The following is a 23,420-nucleotide window of genomic DNA, read 5'->3' on the forward strand; positions in this document are numbered from 1 at the left end:
GGGGTGCATTTAGACAAGCTTACTTTATTCGTAAAGATCTTTGCAGTACACACTTAAACCACCGTCCTGACATTCTCACATGAAAAGGGCTGCGTCGGACACATGACATACACACACATTTGCCTTGTGATTACTGGGCATGTGCAATTTTTAAAGCCTGAATACAACACTGTCAGGGGTCACTTTGAAATGACAGAAAATAGACAAGCGGTGATGTGGAGCCCCGTGGAGACACACATAGAAATGACACTCACTCATGATCTGGACCTCGCACACAAAGCAATGACTTTTTTTCATCACAGTTCAAACTTTAAAACGCGGAAGTACATAACAATAAAAGTTGTTGTCACATGTCCTGCAGTGTATATGCCTAAAACATGACAGAATCTCCAATAACACAAAGAGACCAGCCCAGTTTCTCACCACCTGACCAAAGTAAAAAACAGTCCGCCATTCTTTCAACACTAAAACATGAAGAAGTAACAATGAGGGGAGGCGGAGTCACGACAGTAAGTCACAGGTCTCTCCACAACTTATACTTATTTTCATATGTACAGTACATTCAGAATAAAGCCTTATTTAGTGCAGATACATTTTTTGTTTGAACCTTCTGATGTCTGTTACACGTACATTAGTACTGTATTTTTGGGAGAAATCCAAGATCTCTTCCCATTCAAGTCAACAAAATCTCCACCTCACCTCTCTTCAAATAAATATACACACTCTGATGATTCTTTAAGACATCACATATTCAGATCTCACTCTGCATTTACACAAAATAATTCCTTTCTGCCTTCCTCAGCTTTGAAACATGTAGACAATATATATCTTGGCTGCTTCATCACATGAGATAATAATACCCAGGCTAGTTAAATAACAGGGACATACTTAAATACTTTCTCTTCTGGTTCAAGCTCCTGCTACTATTCACTCTTTCAGCTTGAACTGCTTTCATGTTGTCCTTTTGAACACATAATAATTGCATGCACTACTGATGGTGCTTTATTTTCTCAAAGCAGAAAGAGAAGCGTTAAAAATGATACAAAAGTAAAAGACCATGGCACTCTTCCCGAGTGGTCCTTTTACCCATGATGTATTAAGCTACCCTACTTAATAAAACACCTTGGTAGCCACGGGACAAACTCCGCTTCCTCTCAGAAGTGGACTACATTCCTTCTAACCTTTGTCAAGATTGCAAAAAAGTGCTAATGATTGTATAATAACAAGACAACTTAACCCAATCGAAATGAACTAAAAGCTGACGACACATTTACCCACACGGTATGTCAGATTTAAAATGTGCCCTTTACGCCTTTCATTCGATCTGGTCGAAGTTGAGCACGTGGCCGTCAAAGTGCGTGAGGACGTGTCTCTCGAAGAGCTGCTGCTCACAGTTGAGGGGGAACTGCTCGGAGCAGACGGGGCAGACCTTCCAGTGGCTCTCCACGTGCTGCTCGAAGCTGCGCTGCTCGAAGTGGGGGGGGAAGATCACCTCGCACAGCGGGCAGCGCTTGTGAACACTACTGGAGAGAAAAGGAGAGTGGAGGAGAGATGTCAGTTTTGAGTTCAAATGCTAGTAATGTGTACACTAACTTATTCTGTATGCTAATCCATTAAGGTCAATTAGACTGCAGCGTTTGTGAACATCTTGCATTTACATCCTTAACAGACAATGCGTAGATCTGTTCAACGTACAGTATGGCATGTATGTATTGTAAATATACTGTATATACAAACGATGCATGTGCATACACAGATGCACAAAGTAACGTTTTATGCATCTTTCAAGATATTCTTGCTCATTTGACATCATGTTTTTGACTATGAATTTAGAACTTCTATGTTGTTTATTTCCTGCACAAACTGAAAGACAGAAAGCTGTGGTTGTTTAGATTTAAACAACCACATAGATTTAGCTGGGGCAAGCAGTTTATTTTCAACACTTCAATTTGAAGTGCAGGCAGTTTTGGAAAAGCCAAAAAGCCCAGCCAGACTTTCAATATGCTTCAATGTTATTTTCGTATGTGACCCAATGTAATGCTAACAATGTACTGCCTATCCCAGTTTTAATGGACAGAAATGACATTTGACAAGAAACTGAAGAAAAAATGTGGAAAATTCAACCTTTAAGGTAAACATGAGCACGAAAACCGCAACCTTCTTTTGATGTTGGCTTTTCTAACGCACCTCTGACACTAACTTTGAGATGTAGTAACTTCTCTTTGCTGTCTATTGCTGTCTATTGATGTCCTTATTTTTGCTTGTTGTACATCAGTCTACCTATGTATGTGTGTGTGTAGGCACACTACCTGGAGTCAAAGCAGAAGCTGCCCCTGGCTTCTCTACGTCTACCGGACTGATGATCACAGGACGGCTGAGCCCCGTCAGCAGCAGCCTATAAAACAAAATTGCATACAAAAGGATAGAAACTGATGGCCATCTATTTGCTCATAGAGCACACACACAAACACTATCTTAAAAGGTTGTTTACTAAAAAAGGAAAATATGGATTGAAAGGGTTAAAGCCATTAAAGCTTTGTTTCTATTTAAAGAACTACAAAATACCTTCCTTACTAGCATCTCTTCAGTTTGCTACCAAACAAAAACTTATAATCCCAGAGACTCTAATTGATCTTGGGTCTGTCCCTTTGCAAAATCCCCCCTAATTACTCCCCAAGCCCTTGTTATCTTCGTCTCTCCTGAGCTCTGAGGGAGTGACGTTAATTAGAGCCTTATGCAAATGAGCTCATCGCTTTATTTTTAAGGGCAAGCTACTATTCCCTTCATTAAGAGAGGAGGAGAACTCCAGAGACGGAAAGAGAGAGAGGGATCACTCCGACAGGAATGCTTTGGATACTGAAAACACGACATGAGGGGAAGGAAGGCAAAGGCTGGTCCTATAATATCAGAGGTACTGCTGTATTGAGAGCAAATTAATAGTGTGATCAAATACGGCACTTTAACATGTTTCCGTGTCTTAAAGTAGAGCGAGAAGTAAAAAGTGTTCTGCATAATTCTACACAAGTGACGCCTTAATTGATACTTATAAAGGACTGTTATTTTGTCTTACTAATGGATTTCCTACCAGGCAGGGATTTTAGTTTGTTAGCATTTAGCATCCAACCTGTATATGTGTTTATATTCACTTACATTTTGCAGCTCCTCCGGACTACTATCCAGGCTCTCGGGGGGGCTCGTGCTGCGGGAGGGCTGGATGCAGACCACCTCTCGGTCCCAGCCTGGGACCCCGGGGCCTGGGCTCGGGGGTGTGATTGGGGGTGCACAGGGAGGGGCGCAGGGTGGGGCCTCAGGTGGAGGACGGGACATGTGCTCAGGAGACAGCGCAACATCCACCAGGTCTAGAATAAAGTAACACATGGTGTTATTGACCAAACAGCAGCATGACTTAAAGGGACAGTGCACCACAATCCCATTGGCATCCCGTTCCTTAATATTGGAGAGAAGGCCGACATTTCTATGTCTGATACATCCAATATTCAGCAGCTAACACCAAAACAACCTAAATGGATACATACACTTCAGGTAGGAAAAAACCCATATTTTGGATTTTTGGGGAAGACTGTCCCTTTAAGAAGAACAGGCAACTGCAGATTTGAAGATAACACAAAATGAATTATTTGTCAACTTTTGACTTCCTCTCACCTTTAGTGGTGTCAGTGGAGTAGGGGTTGCCGTACTGCAGCTCAGCCGGCCTGTGAGGAACCAGGGGTGGAGGAGAGGGGTCCTGAGGGTACGGCAGGGGGTAGCGCAGCACCATGGGCTCTGAAGCCTGAACACCCGCCTCCTGCTCCCTCTGCCTGGACAGAAATGGCTGCAGCTCCTGGAGCAGAGATAGAGACAAAATCAAGCACCTCACAGGGATAAACTACATATAGTTGACATGTCTTTTAAACTGCTATTACTCAGGAGTCTGACTCTGTTGCCCATTGGAGCAATTAATTTGAGAATATAGAAATAGCCAGCCAGCCAAACTTTAACAAAAGGACATAAATCCTTTAGACACATAGAAACGTTCAAAGCTGTTAATTTATCTTAAATTATTACACATTTGATATGTTAATGTTTATATTTTTTTCATTATTTTTCTGCATTTCATTATGATTTGTATCTATATTTCCCTATATATATATAGTTTCCCTTTCACAGTAAACCTCCTTTACAGAACTGTGTTGCTAAAGCAGTGTGATGAGTATAGCTGTAAAGAATGAAGTGTTTCCATAGCACATTTTCACTTTAGGAACCACACAGGCAATAAGTATTTTCAGCTCCGAGTTAAGTGTCCTTCTACATTGTTTCTGCCCTTTGTGATTATATCTGAAGCAGGAGCATTTGTACCCTACTCATTACTGTAATGGGTGTCAGACTCTGGCTCCCTGTGCTCTGGCTCTGCTGATAGAGGCGCTCGCCCTCTCCCTCATTTCCTCTCCTCCTTCCTCCCGCTATTCCCCCCTGACCTCCTCTCTTGATGACTTCATTAGTGCGCAGCTATCAGGTTTAACATTTAAACCAGGGTTGGGAAGGTGAAACAGACACGTCGCTTGGCATTTGCACTGTCTAATGGCACTGTACCAGTGGGCGAAAGAAGCAGGTATGGATGTTTTAATTAGTGGGGAGAGGGGAAAATGGAGAAGAGAATGAAAAGCTACAGGAATGGTTTCAGACACTAAAGCGCTCATAATTGAATGTGATAATAGACCTTAGTGAAGAGCCTACATTATCTACAATGTGACTTTTAATGTCAGTAAATGCATTTTGATATTGAAAGTTTATAACCAGATGGCTTTTCTAAGTCTATAATCTACATTCCCATTCATTATTCAAATCGAATTATTTCAATAACTGTGAAGAAGTCACAATGCTGTACTGGAATAAACCTCTCTGATATATAAATGTCCTACTATAGTGTGTACTGTGTCACTGTATACACACACCTCCTTTAGTTGTTGCTTGTCTTTGAGGGCCTGGGCGAGGTTGCGTTTCAGCTCTGTCACTTCGCTGGCTCGCTCCGCCATGTGCACCTACAGAAAGAATAAACAAGGAGAAGAAAACGTACAGCAAATTAAGGCCAGAGTTAAAGAAAATGCATGACAGCATAATTCTATGTTTACAACAAATAAGATATATTTACATTTTGATAAAGAAGTTTTCAAATATGCTAAATAAACAATTGACAAAGGGGCACAGGACCATAACTTGAAATGTGTATATTTTTTTATTTCACTGTCCCTTTAAGGTGCGAGCAGAAGCCTCTGCGATCGTTATAGTTACCTGTCAACTATCTATTGAAAATAAGAAATGCCGTTCTACAAATAAAAGCTGTCTGATTGGTGAAAATAAAAGAATATTGTGAACTAATACATTTGAGTGAATGCTTGTGCGTGCATAATCACAGAAAGGCACCAATGCAAGTAATGTGGCTCCTTATTCCTCCATACAGGCAGAAGTGACATTATAGAAAAACTAAGGCTGCCTCTAGCAAATACTTAAATAATTAATTAGTCTCCTGAGCCTTTTATAGATTAATTAATTAATTGTTCAGTCTATAAAATGAGAGCCCAAGGCAACATGTTCTTATCTCTTGTTTATATCCAAAGGTATTTATTAAGACAAAGAAGTGCAGCAAATAGTCCATGAAAAAGTTGGAAGTAGGGAATGTTTGGCATTGTCTTAAAAAATCGGAATATTTGTCGTTTAATTATCTGTACATTGACCAAACAATTTACATTAAAAAAAAAAGAAGAAAATAGCATAAATGTTCTCCCAGAGTTGATGAAAAGGACAAATCTTAAAAGGAACCTTTTCCCTTTATTTCAAAATTAATTTGGATGAACAACATGATGAACAACAATGCCTACTCATGTTCTTTTTCTCAGTGAACCCACATTTGAAAAGAAGTGGCAAGTTGGTAAACAAAAAGATATGTTCAGTGGAGCTTTACTTAACCTAAAGTGGTATCAAATGTCTGTTGATTACAGCTAGAGCTACAGAAACAGGGTCTGCATGCGGGGCAGTCTGCAGCAGAGCAGGGGATCGTAGTAAATCTAACTGCAGCGGGACTGAGCCTGTGGGATAGTTTACATGGCTAGTTGTCTGCTCTTCTCTCATTTCATCCCATCACAGAGGATCCAAATCCCTGCAGTTTCTCTTCCCGCTTCATGTCTCTCTATCCAACCTTTTTTCACTCTTAAATGCTGTCTTCAACCTTTCCCCTCGTCATTCTCTTTCATCTCTTTGTCCTCTCTTGCTCTCCCCCTCCTTTATAAATTTACTGCGCTGCATTAGCGGGTTAGGTTCAGGTGAAGGGAATCTGCAGCAGTGTATTCTTGTGCCTCCCTCCCACCACTCTCTGACTGTCTCTTCCCTCTCCATCGGCCCATCCTTCGGGTGGCTGATGTAAACAGCCGTAAAGCCTGGCGCTCTGCGGCTGCCCTGCCTCTGCTGTCAGTCTCAGGGGCCATTAAGAGCGGCTCGGGCCCCGGGGCACTCGCCTCAGACGGGAGACTCCATCAAAGGCAGGGGAGGGCTTTTATTTACAGCGCTGATAAACACACACTCACTCATGGAGATTAAATGCCAGTAGGTACTTTGGCCGACATTCGCACGCAAAAAGCAACAGGCCGCCTAACATGCTGGTCCTGAATCCTGCACACATACCACACACATCGGATCATGTGTGGCATGGAGGAAGCCGGTTACTCCGGTTAATAGAATAGAATAGGGAGGGATGAAACCCTCTTTAATGGTCACACATGCACAGCACACAGCACACACAGTGAAATTTGGCCTCTGCTTTTAACCCATCCTAGTACAAGGAGTCTAGTACTAGGAGCAGTGGGCAGCTATTGTACAGCGCCCGGGGAGCAATGGGAGTGGGGGGGAAGGGGGGTGTCCGGTGCCTTGCTCAAGGGCACCACGGCAGGGCAGGAGGTGAACTGGGACCTCTCCAAGTAGAAGTCCACACTCCATATTTAGGTCTGGTCGGGGACTTGAACCAGCGACCCTACGGCTCCCAGTCCAAGCCCCTACTGACTGAGCCACTGCCGGACTCATGCTCATGTAAACTCTGATGAACATTTGATACTCTGAGACCAAGTGTAGTCCTCCAAAAACAATTCGATAATCTGCCACTAACTGTACCCCGTCTTCTTGACACTTAAGACTATTTGTTCTGCTTTAATACAATATTTAGTACACTGCAGTAACAATTTCCATATGAATCTATGGCTTAAGTGACTTATCAAGCACTAGTAAGAACAAATAAAGACAAATATGTGTTGGTTCCAGCCTCCAAATGTGAGGACATGTTGCTGTTCTCTGTTATGTATAATTATATTAATTTCCGACATAGTCCTCCACCTAGTATGCATGCAATCATGGAATTTGTTATTAACATTTATTACTATTTAGTGACATTTTATGGACTAAATGTATACATTTTCAAATAAAAAATGTAATTGATTAACCCTTATTTTGCATAAAAAGGTTACATATCAGACGCTATTTATTGTGTTTTTTGTTTACACCAACATATATTTATAAAATGTATCAGAGATAATGAAGATTTTAGGTACAAACAACTGTGTAAAGTTAGGTATGAGTGAATGCTATAATGCCCATTATGACTGGATCACAACTTCACAAGTTCATTCTCTTTGTGTTTCCATCCAGTGAATGCATCCAGGGATAAGACAAATATCCAAATGTAATGTACTGGAAAATTGATTTAGAATAGGTTTGTGTGGGGGTCTTCCTTTCAAAATTGCTAATCTAAAATGGAGCTTGCTTGCTGTTTTAACTTATATTAGCAAAGGGAATGTTTTGCACTCTTTGCCTTGCTGAAGATCTTGCACACACCTCTCCATTTGCAGAGTTCTGATCACTCACAATGTGCGTTAGTTTGTGTGTTTGTGTTCCTTACTCTGAATCGCTCCTCCTCATTGGCCAGCCGCTGTTTGAGCGTCTCATTGATCGCACACTGCTGCCTCCACTTCTCCTCCATCATCGCCAGCTCCTCCTCCACTGAGCAGGTTTGTGCCTTCTCCGCCTCCCCCATGCTCCTCCCCTCCACCTCCAGCAGCACCTGGTGCTCCACGACATCCCTCACTTCCTCGGCCTTCCCTGTCATCTCCGCCTCGCTATTCTCCTCGCCGCTCTGCCTCTCGTTCTCCACCTCCACCCAGCTCGTCATCCTCAGACTCTCTGGCAGGCTGTCCTTCTTCTCCTCTTTTTCTTTCCGTCTGTCCTCTTTCTCCCCGTCCTTCACTTGGATTTCTTCTCCCTCAGCCTCCGCCTTAGGCCTTTCATTTGGCATTTTCTCTCTCTGCCTGTCTTCCCTCTCTGTGCTGATGCATGCAGCATGCGTGGATTCCCTGTTATTAAGTCCTGGAGTGATTGTCATCTCAGCGGCTTGTTGTAGGACTGCCATAGCTATATTCCCTGTAAAAACATGTTATAGGAGAACACAGATGATCAATAGTCAGCAAAAGAGTCTTTGATTCAGGTATAAACACTTAAAGGGGACCTATCATGCAAAATGCACTTTTGTACGTCTTTTATACATGAATATGTGTCCCCGGTGGTCCAGGGAACTCACCAAGTGTCAGAAAACACAACCCTCTCTATTTTCCTCCATACCCAAATCTCTAAAAAAGGGGCTGCAACGGATCTGATAAAAACTGATCCAGATTTGAACACTGTCCTGACGTCAGGACGGTGGCGCTACGGCTATTGGGCCAACTCCACCAATCAGGATGAGACAGCCACGGCCATTGCCGTTCGAAAGTGCTGGAGACGCTGTAGTACATATGCCAGGCCTGTAGATGGTGCTGTTCTCACAGAATCAGCCCTTGCAAAAACAGAGCTAAAAAAGTGCAAATTGAGCGAAATGAGGCATGGCTAAAATGCATGATCTGTTTGGTATTTTGAAAAAAAAAAGTATAAATATGCCTTATATAGGTATGGTCCTACACTATATTATTATAATATAGCATGATAGGTCCACTTTAAATAGAAGAGTGTTTAAGCTGCAATAACTTTTTTAAATGTTAGACAGAGGTGACCCTTTCATTAATACATGGGTGTGATAACTATTTACCTTGTACATTTCCAAGACAGAGAATATGTTTCAATGTGTTGTTTTAAGATTGCAGTTTGACATTGCTTAACATAAAAGCCAGAGAAGAAGATATAATGTTGTCAAGTCAGGCGAGAGTCACAATACTTACTTTCCTTTGTCATGCTATTGAAAAGCATTATTGTTGATTCAAGATATTCTACCTATTTATTATTTATTTTAAAGAAAACAAAGAAAACACATTACACATACTTTTCTATAATGAATTTCTCTCTATTTGAAATGTTATGCACATCAAGTTTAGTCACAAATCTGTATATACATGTTGTCAACCTGTGTATGTTTGGGCAAGTACAGAACATCCTCTACAACTTAAGAAATGGAAATTCAATGTATACCATAATCAGTGGTACCTCCTGTATAAGTGGTTTTGGATTCATTCGTTTTTTTAAGAAAGAGTTTTTGCAAAAATTCAATCAAACAACATGCAGATAAATGTGTGTGCACCTGCTGTCGGGGACTCTGGACTCGGGGTCAACGGCTCCGGTGTCGTCTCTGTGGACACATTTCTCTTTGGCTCCTGCAAAAGAAACAACAAGAATGTTTAACAAAATGTAATTGCTACATCTTTACACAAAAACTGACCTGCATGTAATATTGTTTTATGAGTTTTACTGTAGAGTACTCACCCCCTGTGACTCGGTCATGTTTAGTTTAGCCACCTGCCTGCGCAGGCGCTGACACTCCCGGTACTTCTCCTTGTAGTGCTCAGCCGCCATGTGCAGACGCAGCTTCAGCTCCTCCACCTCTCTCTGCAGCTCGGCCTCTGCCTCTGACACCACCATCATGCTGGGCGTCATTTCCCCACTGGTCCCAACACCCTGGGAGAGAAGGACATTTTGTGTGAAAATCACCCAAGAAGCAAGCCAAGGCAAGGCAAGTTTATTTATATAGCACCTTTCAACACAAGGCAATTCAAAGTGCTTTACAAAAATGAAAAACATTAAGAGCATTAAGAAATAGTGCAGCAGAAACATATTATAAAATGGCATTTCAAAACACTCATTCAAAAGCAAAGATAATAATACATGAATAACACAAGTACATGAATACAAGCTACAGTGCTATGTGAGATATGAATATATCAATTAAAAGCAGCGGCAAAAAGAAAAGTCTTCAGCCTGGATTTAAAAGTAGTAAGAGTTGCAGCGGACCTGCATGTTTCAGGTAGTTTGTTCCAGATATTTGGAGCATCGTAACTAAAAGCTGCTTCTCCATGTTTAGATCTGACTCTGGGGACAGAAAGCTGACCTGTCCCAGAAGACTTGAGAGATCTGGATGGTTCATAATTTAGCAGTAGATCAGACATTTATTTTCGGCCTAAACCATTCAATGCTTTATAGACCAGCAACAGTATTTTGGAATCAATTATTTGACAGACAAGAAGCCAGTGTAAAGACTTGAGAACATTCTCCATGTCTTCAGAATCATGGCACAAACAGTCAAACTGACCACTTCCTTCTGCGCTGTGCTCCTCATGCGGTCCAGTTGGCTCTCCATGCGCTGGCACTCGGCCTGAGCATCAGCTAAACTGGCACGGAGCTTGTCGGCCTCCAGTCGGGCGCGGTACAGCTCGGTCATCGTGTGGTCCCGGGCGCTGGCGGCGTCACGGAGCTCTGAGGCCAGCAGAGAGGCCTGCTGCCGGGACGCCTGGAGCTGATCCTCTGCCTGACGGAGCTGCTCACGCACACGGGCCAGATCTGCCTGGAGACATGCCGAGGGATTCAAGATTCAAAGATGTTATTGTCATATGCACAAAGCTACAGTGTAGAAGAGAATATGAAATTAAATAATATAAATTAAGACAAAATTAAATACGGTTTATTGTGGTTAAAAACACACAGGAATGTTTATCGGGGCACTTAGCAGAGCTCAGGTGTTTAGCAGGAAATTATATATAAAGATTAACTGGTTTTTAACTTTCATACACAAACATGTGGGTACAACCACAGCTACCTTGTCAGTCTTGTGTGCCAGCAGCTCTTTCTCCAGACTGTCCCGCTGAGCGACGCAGAGCCGGAGCCGGTCCAGCTCCTCCTGGAACTGAGCGATGGTCAGCTCCCGGTTCAGCTCCACCGCCTTCAGCATCTGCAGCTCCGCGCTCAGCTTCGTGTTCTCCAGCTCGGTGCTGCGCAGGTGAGCCTGCACATGGGACAACGCGGAGAGAATGAGGTGCAAATGTCAGATACAATGAGATGAGAATCACACAGGTTTTTTGTTTTTATCATAATGCACATTTTCGTTGTTGAAGACTTTTAGCGACTAAACTTCTCCCACCTTGTAGAGGTCTCTCTCATCCTTCTCATTCTTCAGATGGCTCTCAAGGCTGTCTTTCTCTGCTGTCAGCTTCTTCAGGCGGTCGCGCAGACTGTGACATAAAATGAAAAAAGATTTGTACAGCCTGATCGTCTACAGAATTCATTGATTTATGCTTAAGAAAAGTATTTACAATTTGTAATGTGTAAGTAATTATAGTTGAAAAGTATTTATTGTAGTGCACTACAAAATTCATGTCATAAATATCCCATCCTTGAGCTTATGTTTACATTTGTGTCTATTTAATCATTATTTTTGAGGCTGTGTTTTGTATTATTTTGTAGACAACAGGACTGATGAACACGTTTAGGAAGCAGAAGGCAGGCAAGAAACCTTCCCTTTACAGTCATGTCTTCGCCGAAATGAAGCGCTCGAATGATTTATGGTCACGTGTTCCACTCCGCTCACCAATCGAGTTCGGTCTCCTTCTGCAGGCCTCTCTGGGTGACTCCCAGCAGATCCTCCTCCAGCTGCCGGACCCGCTCTGTGGCCTCTGACAGCCTCCTCCTCACCTCCTCCCTCTCCTCTGACAGGCCCTGCGACGAGCGCAGCAGCTCCTGCGGGACAGAGAGGCAGCTGCGGCTGTGAGTGACAGGCGCTGCAGCCAATCACAGCGGCTAAATCAGCAGGCTAACAAAGTCTGGAACTGATGCAATACTCGTGATTAATGACAGATGGTCATATTTCATGTGACAAACAACTGTCATGTTTGCTTTTATATGTTTTTATGCACAATGCATTCATGCAAAAAAGAGAGTAATGACATGATAGACACAATAACAGTTGAAAATAAATGTGTTTTACTGTTTCACATGTGTAATATTCCTCTCATGACATGCAAGAAAAAAAAAGTTCTCACGGTTGTTTGGACGTTGAAAGGGGTATTTTTGGAAAGGGGTCGTAAAAAATACGCTCAGGCAAATATGTAACCTTACAAGTTTTGTATGCGTTCTGTCAGTGTAAAATGTTCATTATTTAGCGCTCTCCACACACCTATGTTTACAGCCCATCTTAGGCGAGGATACAGAAAAAACTAGTAGGCAATGGCTCACAGTGGCTGACAATGAGGAAATGAGGTTGCCAGGTTCGCAGATGGCCTAGTGCCAGTCAAGTGTTTGTGTTTTCTTCTGTTCCTACATGTGAGGCACTTGTAAGACATCTGATTTGTATGTCTCACTTGGATGAGTCAAATAAAACATCATAGAGGTTTTAACCATTCCTAGAAGAAGCTGATCTTGGTTTAGTTCCAGAAACCACTGGGAAGAAAGCCTACAAATCAATGATGAATTGCAAGTCTTCTTTTCTTTCATTATTGCTACGGATCCCCTTGTGAATATGAATGTAATTTGTACTCACATTGATTTTATTAGATATTTAAAGTATGCTAATAAAATGTAAGTAGATTTCAATGTTATTTTTTTGTTGAATCTGTTTTGGATTGGACTTATATTTGAGAAATGTTTACCAACAATCATCTCTAAAATATTGTAAAGTCTATTAGTTCGTTTGAAATATTATTCCAACAAATCTCCAGTTACAAATTACAGTATGACTGAAATGAGCCTGGTGAAGGACACAGAACACACGTCCAGTATTTGAAGTTGTGAAAAAAAGCAGTACATGGTAAATGTATGCAAATAACCTGTCTATTATCAATGGATTCCTTAAGACAAATTCCTGGTGCAGCTGATCACATGAGGTCTGTTTCCTCCGTGTGGTGTGACTGCTGAGCCGAAGCCCTGTTTGAACTTGCTGCTAATCAGCAGTGAAGGACGTTAAATCATCCATAGCTCATATCGGTTGCGACAGAACAACATTCTTCTGCACACACCTTCCTTTCTAGTTGTCACTTCCACACTCTTACTCACGCTCACACACATACACAATTACAGGAAGACAGACACACAGCTGCATATTCAAGGACGTATGGAGAGAGACAGATAGCTCGGAGAACCGCCATCAATCTAAAACAGACATGCACACATCAATGCACACTCAGGCCTTACTCCCTCTGGGCTTGGCCCGTCGATTACTGTATGATTTTTACGGCTGGCGTTTGGGAAGCACTTTAGCAGTGCATAAAGACCTTATAAAAAGTGTACTCGTAAAATTAGCAGCCACAAAATATGTACTTATGTTTTCATGTTAAACTGGGGATATTTTCATCAGCGTGGGCAGGAGCTAACGCACCTACTGTAAAAGCTCTACAAAGAGACACACACCTACTCAGAGAAGTCGTATATCTACAGATGGACAAGCCTGTTGAATGAAAAGCAGCGTGGTAATAACAGTGTGTGTGTGTATTACCATGTAATTTATGGCGATTTTGTCCTTCGTAAAAGAGCGGACTAACTCAAAGCAGCCTGCCCTCACTCTGAGCTTTTACCGGAGAGATGCACTAGGGGGCGATAAGAGACTACATTCAAACTCAGAAGTATTGGCATCCCTCCCTCCTTCTGCCACCCCCTCTTCTGTTTCCTTGAGTTGACTGTTTTTTAGGTGTGTATGCCAAGATACTGCGACTCATAATATATTGACATCTGACTCATCCTGGTGAGTGACAAGGAAATGGACTAAAACACTATGTGAAATGGTTAAAAGTAATTTAAGAAGTCAATTTAGTTCAACTTGCATTTATGTTTCCAAATGTATCCCCCCCCCTTTTTTTTGTGGCTTTTGCTCTAATGCCAACAAAACAACTCTAAATTGAGACAACAAATGTGTAGAGAGACAGACAGGCAGATAGACAGAGGGAGAGAAAATAGACGGTGAGAAAGCAGTGGCCACTGAATCGCGTGACTGAGTGGTGTTTGTCCCTGAGGCTGGGCAGGGCTTTTTTTTCAAGAAGGCGGTTTTGCGGACTACCCTCCTCTCATTCCACACACAGACTAAAAGCGTTTGCAAGCGGGTGGCATAATGAGTGTGTTTGTATTTGTGTGCGTGTGTGCGTCTGGGCATGTGTGAATGCACATTAGAGGGGCCCCGTGGTGTGGAACCTGAATGTGAGTGTGAGAGTGAAGGGGGGGGGGTGCAGTTTGTGTATGCATATGAGCCCGAGTGTGTGTGTGTGTGTGTCTTTCTGTTTGTGCGTTTGACGTCATGTTTGTTCACTTTGTGGTTGCGATGGCATCGTCCCTGACGCCAGATGCCGAGAAAACTCAGTCCCAATTCCGTTCTGGCCCACTGAGTCAGGTCGTTAAAGAAAGACTGGCATGCGCGCGCACGCACACACACACACACACACACACACACACACACACACACACACACACACACACACACACACACACACACACACACACACACACACACACACACACACACACACACACACACACACACACACACACACACACACACACACACACACACACACACACACACACACACACACACACACACACACACACACACACACACACACAGAGACACACACAGTGTGTGTGTGTGTCTCTCAAACATGGACACAGATTATTCATAAATTCGGGCCTTTGAAGTTTTCAGACCTGTGATCACTGGTGAGGAACTGGCTCCGCACACGTGTGCAAATAGAGACTGTCCGTCTGCGTACACACACGTACACACACACACACACACACACACACACACACGTCGTTTCAACCCAGACACACACTAACTTCCAAATACACACATGTGCAAACACACTGAAACTCACCTCAAGCCTCAAGAGCTATTTTTGTGGTATTCTCTTTCCCCAATTTGTGCAATCATTGAAAGAATGCAAGTTTATTTTACTTCATGAATTAAAGCGAGAGATAATTTTTGTACAAATTAAGGTTAATTAGATGATGATGGGCCCTATGATATATGGAGGGGGTTTACTGGAGCAGGCATGTATAAATGTGTGTAGAACAGGGCATTGCTTAAGGATTTCCTCTTAGACTCTGTCTTGTGCCTTTTTGTTTGTTAAAAAATCAAATTAATCATCTGAAATAAAGGGAAAGGTATCTTCTACTGTGGCATTGGAAATAAATGTATAATAATGCATTTAAAAACGATATCTGTTATATCTATACCAACAAAAAAGCATGACTTCCTGCCCCCACTGTCTCTGACCTGGTTGTGTGTCCGCAGCAGGCAGCATGTGTCCCTCTCCTGCTCCCTCTCCCTGGACAGTCTCCTCTGCTCCTCCTGCAGCTGCTGCTTCTCCTCCTGCAGGAGACGCATGGTCATCAGCAGCTCCCTGCGCTCCTGCTGCACGTCCTCCACATGCTGCACACAGGAGGTTAAAGGTAGAGAGAAAGAAGGTGAGGATAGTACGCAAGAGGATAAGGGCCACATGAGAAAAATGTTTGGGGATGTGACCAAAAGTCTCAGAATTCTGAACTAAAATCAGAAAGTAAAAATATTTGTCTTACTTTGGGTCACATCCCAAAATAAAAATATATATAAAATGTGGCCCTAATCCTCTTCTATAGGATACCGGCTTATTGAATATTTATTTTTGTTACGGTAAGTTTTGTGTCCTTTTAATTCCCCTGTCTTGGGAGAGTTTGTGTCATTTTCAAAAATACCAGTTAAATGTATTAAGTCGCATTGTAATATTTTAAATAAAATGTGTATGATATATTGTAGGATGTATCTATGGCTGTCTAGAATAATACATTATCAATCATAATGACATTAAGGGGATTCATTCTCCTCAGTGAGGTCAAAGGTCACACTACAAAGCAGAACTTTTAGATCTGGTAGTGATCTAGTACTCTGCCTTTTAACAAAATCCAAGAGCGTTGAATAATATAAAAGTAAATATCTCCTTCTCTTGATTCATACCTCTCGAAGGCCAGTCTTGGTGGTGACGACCAGTATGTCTGAGTTGCTGTCGTCCTCGGTAACAGTCAGAAGCTCTTCTGTAGGTGTGGCTGACCTGAACTGGAACGGCGTACTCGCTCCTCTAATGTCGCCAACGTGTGTGACGTAACAAAACTGGTAGAACTCTCCGTCAGATTTAGGAACATAATAACCTATAAAAAGACAAGAGTGAGTTTTCTCTTATTCCATTTTATTATTCAAATATATAATAATAATAATAATATAAAAAACAATAATGGTTACATGGTTGAACATGAAAAAACCAGCAAATAAAATAAAATAAGCAAATTAGAGATGTTGAAAATAAAACAGTGTGCTAGAATGAGTCAATTTTAAATTATTTAATTGAATCAGGTAGTTTTTTAAGTATGTCTGGTCAAACAAAATCTAAAACATCTATACTGGAAAAAGAGAAAACACTGCAAAAAAAATGCATTGAATAATATTCAAATAATTCAATATGTAAAAATGCATTATTATAGGACTAAGCTTCAAAGAGCCCATAGCTCGACTGTAAGCGCTCACTGGATCACATCCTTCACATGTTGGGCCTGTTTCTCTGCAGCAGAGTAAGAGCAGAACATCCGGCAGCCAACCGGTTTTACTGACTACTGACACACCACAGCACACTCTCTTATTTTCACTATGTAATATCTGACCGTTCCAGGCCCAGTAAAACCAGTTTGCAGGCCCTCAACCTCTGTGTGTGTGTGTGTGTGTGTGTGTGTGTGTGTGTGTGTGTGTGTGTGTGTGTGTGTGTGTGTGTGTGTGTGTGTGTGTGTGTGTGTGTGTGTGTGTGTGTGTGTGTGTGTGTGTGTGTGTGTGTGTGTGTGTGTGTGTGTGTGTGGTTTGAGTGGTGCTCAGGTCCCAGGCCGCTGTTTGCGGTTGTGTTCCCTTATTAAATAAAAGAGTTGGTTTTTATACGCGCTGTAAAATGGAGGAGCTACTTCTCGTAGGAATATTGTAGGTCTGTATAGTGGTTTTCATAGTGTGTGTGTGTGTGTGTGTGTGTGTGTGTGTGTGTGTGTGTGTGTGTGTGTGTGTGTGTGTGTGTGTGTGTGTGTGTGTGTGTGTACCTTGAAACACCAAAGTACTGTGCACTGTACTTCCTGGTTCGTAGTTCTCAGGCATAGGAGACCAAAGGAAGGTGTAGTAATCTCTCGCTGTGCTCCAACCCACCTAAGGACGTAAATAAACGGCAACGGAAATGTTAATCCACAACAAAAAGTAATGCCCGACTTGACAGCGTCAATACGTCTTCTGTTGGGGAAATAGTTATAGATGTTCTTTCAAATCTACATTTGTAATAGACAGATGACGTTTTATTATTTTGTCATCATTAGATTTCAAAAACTAATTGAATGAAAAAAGATGGTGGATTACACACAGTGTTAGAGGCAAGAATGGAAACATTTAAAATCCATGCCCCCTCACTCTTTCACACAACCCTTCCTCCTCTCCTTCCCCGCAGTTCCTTCCCCTTTTGGGCTCAGAAAAAGAGGGCCAGTGAAGGTGTGAGAATGGGGAGGGAAGGCAGGGGTGTATGTAGCTTTTCGTGTGTGTGCACACATGCGCAGACTCGTGAGACGCCAAAGAGCAACCCACGTGGAAATGAGAAGGGCGGAGAGGGTAAGAACGAGGGAAGAAAAGGTGAACATTTTACACAAAATGGCAAGGGAGGTGTAATTCCATGGATTTCATGTGTTGTTAGGTGACAGATGATGAAAGGGAGTTGTGAACATCATAACTCAGGTCCTGCGTCGTAAATCTGTCGCGCACAACCGCACACTCTCCGTGTCTGGGCCGCTCACGCACACAAACACACGCTAAAAAACACACTCACACACACCTCGTTTTAAACCCACATGTGCGTTACATGTTTGTGACATTGCATAACTGCACTTCAGCTGTGGATAACTCAACCACCTGTGGCTCCATGGCACATTTTTTACATTTTAAAATGGAGACAAAGTGGCACAAGAGAAAGTTTCTCCTCTGGACAGCTGCCATACAGCAATTGTAATATATTACAGTTTAGGCAGTTGTGTGACAATGGTATAGGAAATTATAGGATGCACAACACAGTGGGAGGGATTGTAGATTAATAACAGTTTTTCTTAACCATGTTCCCATAAAAACATATATGGACTTAAATACTTAAATAAACAACAATCAATCAATTCCTTTAGGTGAAAAAACTATCCAAGAGCAAAGAAGAATAGCTCAACAGCTGACAAAGTGTTGAAGCTTGAAACACGACAGTAAATCAATCGAGCCACTCAAAATATGTGTCATAATTTCAGGTGTGAAGACACTGTTCCAAGATACATAATTGGCGTGTGAGCCTTATCAGGCCATTACACTCTCTATAATGCTATTCCAAACCGATGGTAATTGTCCACTTGGAAACCTGGGCCAAGGACATTCTTTCCACATCCAACAGCATCTCAGCGAGAGGGGAGGCTGCGATGGACACCTGCCAAGTTTGCTTGTGAGCTCACGTGTGTTTGCTTAAGAAAAAACAGACATAAATAATTTTGCTAATTGCAGAGTGAAGTTGACTGACATTTGGTCAGGTATGGTGTGGCATTCCAACACGGGAGTGATGTTATAAAATAATCACAGGCAGAGGAGCTATCAATCACTAAGCCAAGGTGTGAGGGAACAGCCCGGTGACACTTTAATTATACACTCACACAACGGGTTTCTCCCTGTCGACCGAACAAACATGCCACGACCAAAAACCTCCACAGGGCTTTTTAGGGAGTTGTGCGTGTTTCAAATATCAAACTTATGAAGAAGAACAAACATATTCAATGTTTCATAGATAAAACAATAAGACACTATGCTGGAAAACAGAATAACACATGCCACGCTTGATTATAATATTGATGGTTAATGTTTATTGTGTATGCACTACTTGTTGTGAGTATTGTTTGAGGACACTATAAACTAGGTCCTCATTATTGGACTATTCACAATTTCAGCCACTAGGGGGTGTCTGTACACAACTTAAATGAGCCGGTCCTGCCTGTGCAGCCTGAGTCATCCTGTAGAGTCAGCTTTATTTCTCTCTCTGAAACAGGTACCGCCTATGGATGTGAAGGGGTAAGAGGGAGAAAATGCTCTCTCCCTGAGTCATCTCTGCACATAGGTTTTGCCTCTGGGAGGAAAAAAGACTCAGCTGACAGAATGGCATCAGTCAAATCTAATCAATCACATTTAATAACTCCCTAACAAACTTCAAGCCAAGACATGAGATTTCGTAGAATTGTATTATTGCAATGGTTAATATTCTATTATGATCAAAGTGTATGATTATTATTTGTAAAAGCACACAGTTACAGTCCTCTTGATACATGCCGCCCTCAGAAAAAGAGTAAATAATACCCATAGTAATGGTTCTTCCTAATACATCTAGAGCTGCAATGATTAAACAATTACATGTTTGTCCATTACATATTTACATATATCTCCGCTATGAGGGTGCACTGAGTATATCTAAGTGTTCGACAAAGGATATTTAGAAGGTCCTGTTGGCTGGAAACACTGATCGCCGTTTTTCACCAAACAACTAAACAATTAATCGATAAAATACAGATTATTGACAGATTAATAGTCTTGGAAGATTATTATAATCTTATAAAGAGGCATGTGGTGCAGTGGGTTGTGCGTTGGTGTTCGGATCAGGGGGTCACAGGTTCAAACCCCACTGTAGTCAGCATGTCGTTGTGTCCCTGGGAAAGACACTTCACCCCAAAGTGCTCCTGTGGGGATTGTCCACAGTATTGAGTATGTAAATCGCTTTGGATAAAAGCGTCTAACAAGTGACATGTAATGTATAAATTGCAGCCATAGCAACATTGCCAAACTTTTTTTCCCCCAGAATTGAACAGATACAGCATCTATGCACAGAAAGACAGACATGTACGTCAAAAGGGTTAAAGAAGCGCGGTCTGCTTGTTCTCTGACATGAAACGCCATCAAACAGGTTTCATTAGCGTGGATTACAACAATTAAATTTTCCAATTGACTTTTTTCCATATAAACACAGCGTCTTTATTCCTTTTTAATTGAGCTGGCAGATTTGAAGTCAGTTCTTAAACAACAATAAAATGTTTGTCTTTTGACTTTACGAGACATTAAGTTTCCTCATTCACATTTCCTGTTAATTACGTGTGAGATTTGATGGCCTTGATAAAAGAGCGGAGGGTGAGGTTGGTTAGCAGGAAGCAGAGAGAAGGACTGATGGAAAGACAGAGGGGAGCGAACAAGTGAAGCGGGGTCTAATAAGAATCAGAGTGGTTCCTAAAGAGCACCAAATGTTTGCCCCCCAGCGAGACCTACTGCAACCAGCCCACCATGCACACTCTTCCTCTTTCCCTGGCACAGCAACCACACCAAAGCTTGTGGTGAGGTTTTAGGCATGTAGTGAAGAGGTGAACCATTAGTGTCAAGGCGGATGTAAATGTGATAATCTACCAACTGCAAAACCTACGGCCCATTAAAAAAAAAAGCAACACATAATCCATCGAACAAACACTTATGTAATGGGCTTGGAGCAGTTCCAATCTCTATAATCTCTCTGCAACAGAAATGATTCAGCTTAATAAAAGTCTGCTCCTAAATTGGTTATGTTTGGCAATGTCTTTGATGCATGGTGAGGGTAAAAGCCTCCCTGTTGTGTGTGATGTACCTTGAAGATGCCCACCCAGTCTTTTGGGTGGGGTGGGATGTAAGGGGTCAGGGTGTAGCAACACTCCAGGGGCACCTGGGGCGGGAAACTCTTCCCCACGTTCTGGAAGATGACGTGGGCAAAGTTGGACGTTTCCATGATGCTGACGCTGCTGCCCGGCGGCGAGTCCACCACCTGGAACGATGACATTGTATCCTATCGGTCACTTCATTGGTCTGTAGGACAAAAGAGCACAGGACACAGAAGTGTATCATTCAGTTGCACACAGAAAACAGAAAAGGGTACAAATGTAGTCAAACACAGGCTTATTCTGTGATGAGTTCCCAAGACCTCTCAGAAAATGTATTTGTATTAAAGACCAAGCATAGGTGTAGTGGTATATACCAAACCCTAAGCAGAGGTATTTTTTATATTACTTTATAGTAAAAGTATACTATACAAGGGTCTTATCATAGAGGGTATCATGTGCTGTACAGATGATGAAGCCTCGGAGGCGACTGTATGATTTTGAGCTGTATAAACATAATTAACATGACTTGAATAAAATAGCCACAGTCTCCATCTTGCAGAACTAAACCTGCATATAATCGGTTAAGATAAATGCTGTATCACTTATATGTTCTGCACAAAGAAAACCTTTCTTTCCTAACTTGCCTTCAGTGCCGCAACCAAAGCAACTGATGCAGCGTCCGTAAATAACACGAAGGCGGAGGAGCGCAATCGTGGGATAATTGAGGAAATTAGAATGGGTCGTAAAAATGATAAGTACAAATTTACCATTTTGAGTGCAACCCTATTCTCTAAATTTTGTATTTTATGGTGTGGTATTGTATATTTACCTAAAAGGGAATTTTACTTGTCAATTGAGAAGTCACGATGTTGATTAATCGATAAGTCGATCGACAGAAAAGTAATTTCAAACTTAATTGATTATAAACTAATGGTTAAAAGTAACCTTTCATGCAAAAATGGCAAACAATGCTGTTTTTATCTTCTCTATTATGGAGATGTCATGCTTTTATCAGTTTTATATCTCATTAAAGTGCATAACTTTATGTGTTGGACTTAGATATCAAGACTTTTAAAGAGATCCCCTTGACTTTGAGAAACTGGGATAGACATTTCCCCTATTTTCTGACATGTTATAGACCAAACTTTCAATCAATTAATATAGAAAAGAATCGGCTGTTGCAACATTAGAAATAACTTCTTAGCTCTGAAGAAGAAGAATGTTTTGTCTGAGGTTCAAGAGGAGCTTTCTTAGTTTAAAGACAATGATGGCATTGTGAGTCTACTCCACTTCCTTTAACAAGGCCATGACAGTGTAAGGAAATTGCAGTAGGACATATACTGTAATGAAAGTGTGTTTTGAGACTGTTACATATTACTAAAAGACAACATAACACTGCAGAATACATTTGTACTATTTTTCTTAGCCTCTAAAAAACAATACTCAAACAGACCCTTTAAGTAAAGATAACTTCTTACACTAAATTGATCACCTAGCTAATATAGTTAAGGAGGCTTAAAGCAACATTATACCCATGTTACAAGACAGCACCACACCCCTGTGACGAATCACCTTACAGCAAGGCAGTTAGCTTTAACTAATGAAACTAAGCATTACAGAGTATAAGAAGAGCAAGTGTAAATGTGAAGCTGCTTAAAAGTGATGCAAATCAATGCATCTTTTACTGTATTAAAGATTAAAAAACAAACCATTTCCACTCAAGATAAATGTGAAAGTAAGTCACAACACATTCTCAATCCAGCCAAGCAGCTAACATAACATTGTCTGTACAGTGAGCCACATTGATCAACATTTCTTCATGAAACATCTAACGCAGAGCTATGTATATAAAATAACCTCAGTTACTCTGAGGATAATCTATTTACGGTGGTAAGGCAGCTAACATTAGCTTGTGAACAGGCCATGTCGTGTCAAGTCACTAGCTAGCTTTCCTCGTAGGTCTGCTAGCATGCTGGCACAAGACGCGACAATCACAGGCATTGATTGAGCATGCAGTTAAAAAAAATAACCTTTGCATATGAAATCCACTTGCAAAAAATAGCGAGTTTCTGTCGGGCAGGCCGATGTTTTTGCCACTGTCCCCGTTGTTGACAAAGCTCTGACGATGATGCGTCTCTTCCTGAATGATGCTCCACTTCCGGGATGCTGAGCACCACCAATGATGCTGAGGAGGGGGAGAAAGCAGATGTCTCTACTACAGAAAATAACTAAATTAGTTACAAAAGTTAATTCAATCAGTTTAATAATTATCTTCTCTTGCCTCATACATTTATAGCTAATTTGACTTACAATAATAACCCATAATTGCTGTGGAGATCATCTGCTGTGTATATATAATGTCGTAACTATATAGCATTCATTACAATACAAAATATATACTGCATAGCGAA

At 41.6% G+C, this 23,420-nt stretch overlaps 1 protein-coding gene across 3 annotated transcripts; it reads right to left on the minus strand.

Annotated features, from left to right (window-relative positions):
- Nucleotides 1-4: 4 nt before the first annotated feature.
- On the minus strand, nucleotides 5-23,178 carry tax1bp1a (Tax1 (human T-cell leukemia virus type I) binding protein 1a). 3 transcript variants are annotated; one of them, XM_034124766.1, is made up of 17 exons: nucleotides 23,040-23,178; nucleotides 21,000-21,214; nucleotides 17,380-17,482; nucleotides 16,265-16,455; nucleotides 15,548-15,703; nucleotides 11,879-12,027; nucleotides 11,432-11,522; nucleotides 11,111-11,296; nucleotides 10,607-10,858; nucleotides 9,784-9,975; nucleotides 9,602-9,674; nucleotides 7,940-8,457; nucleotides 4,953-5,039; nucleotides 3,664-3,841; nucleotides 3,151-3,359; nucleotides 2,310-2,395; nucleotides 5-1,520 (listed from the first exon to the last, which is right to left on the minus strand). In XM_034124766.1, exons 2-17 carry the CDS (start codon nucleotides 21,186-21,188, stop codon nucleotides 1,316-1,318), a joined length of 2,865 nt encoding a protein of 954 aa, XP_033980657.1. In that variant the 5' UTR covers nucleotides 21,189-21,214; nucleotides 23,040-23,178; the 3' UTR covers nucleotides 5-1,315. The 3 variants fall into 3 exon arrangements, with proteins under 3 accessions (XP_033980657.1, XP_033980656.1, XP_033980658.1); XM_034124765.1 differs by having other exon boundaries at nucleotides 5-1,523; XM_034124767.1 differs by lacking the exons at nucleotides 17,380-17,482; nucleotides 21,000-21,214; nucleotides 23,040-23,178 and having other exon boundaries at nucleotides 5-1,523; nucleotides 11,879-12,068; nucleotides 16,265-16,452.
- Between the last annotated feature and the right edge of the window lie 242 nt (nucleotides 23,179-23,420).

The sequence above is a fragment of the Trematomus bernacchii genome, unplaced genomic scaffold, assembly GCF_902827165.1.
Source record: "Trematomus bernacchii unplaced genomic scaffold, fTreBer1.1, whole genome shotgun sequence".
NCBI classification, from domain to species: Eukaryota; Metazoa; Chordata; class Actinopteri; order Perciformes; family Nototheniidae; genus Trematomus; species Trematomus bernacchii.

Coding starts and splice junctions, on each gene's coding strand:
- tax1bp1a (XM_034124765.1), bottom strand. CDS start 21,188: ATGTCATCGTTCCAGGTGGTGGACTCGCCGCCGGGCAGCAGCGTCAGC. Junction 15,704..16,264: donor CCAAGACTGGCCTTCGAGAG/GTATGAATCAAG, acceptor TCCTGTGTGCAG/CATGTGGAGGACGTGCAGCA. Junction 12,028..15,547: donor TGCTGCGGACACACAACCAG/GTCAGAGACAGT, acceptor TCTGTCCCGCAG/GAGCTGCTGCGCTCGTCGCA.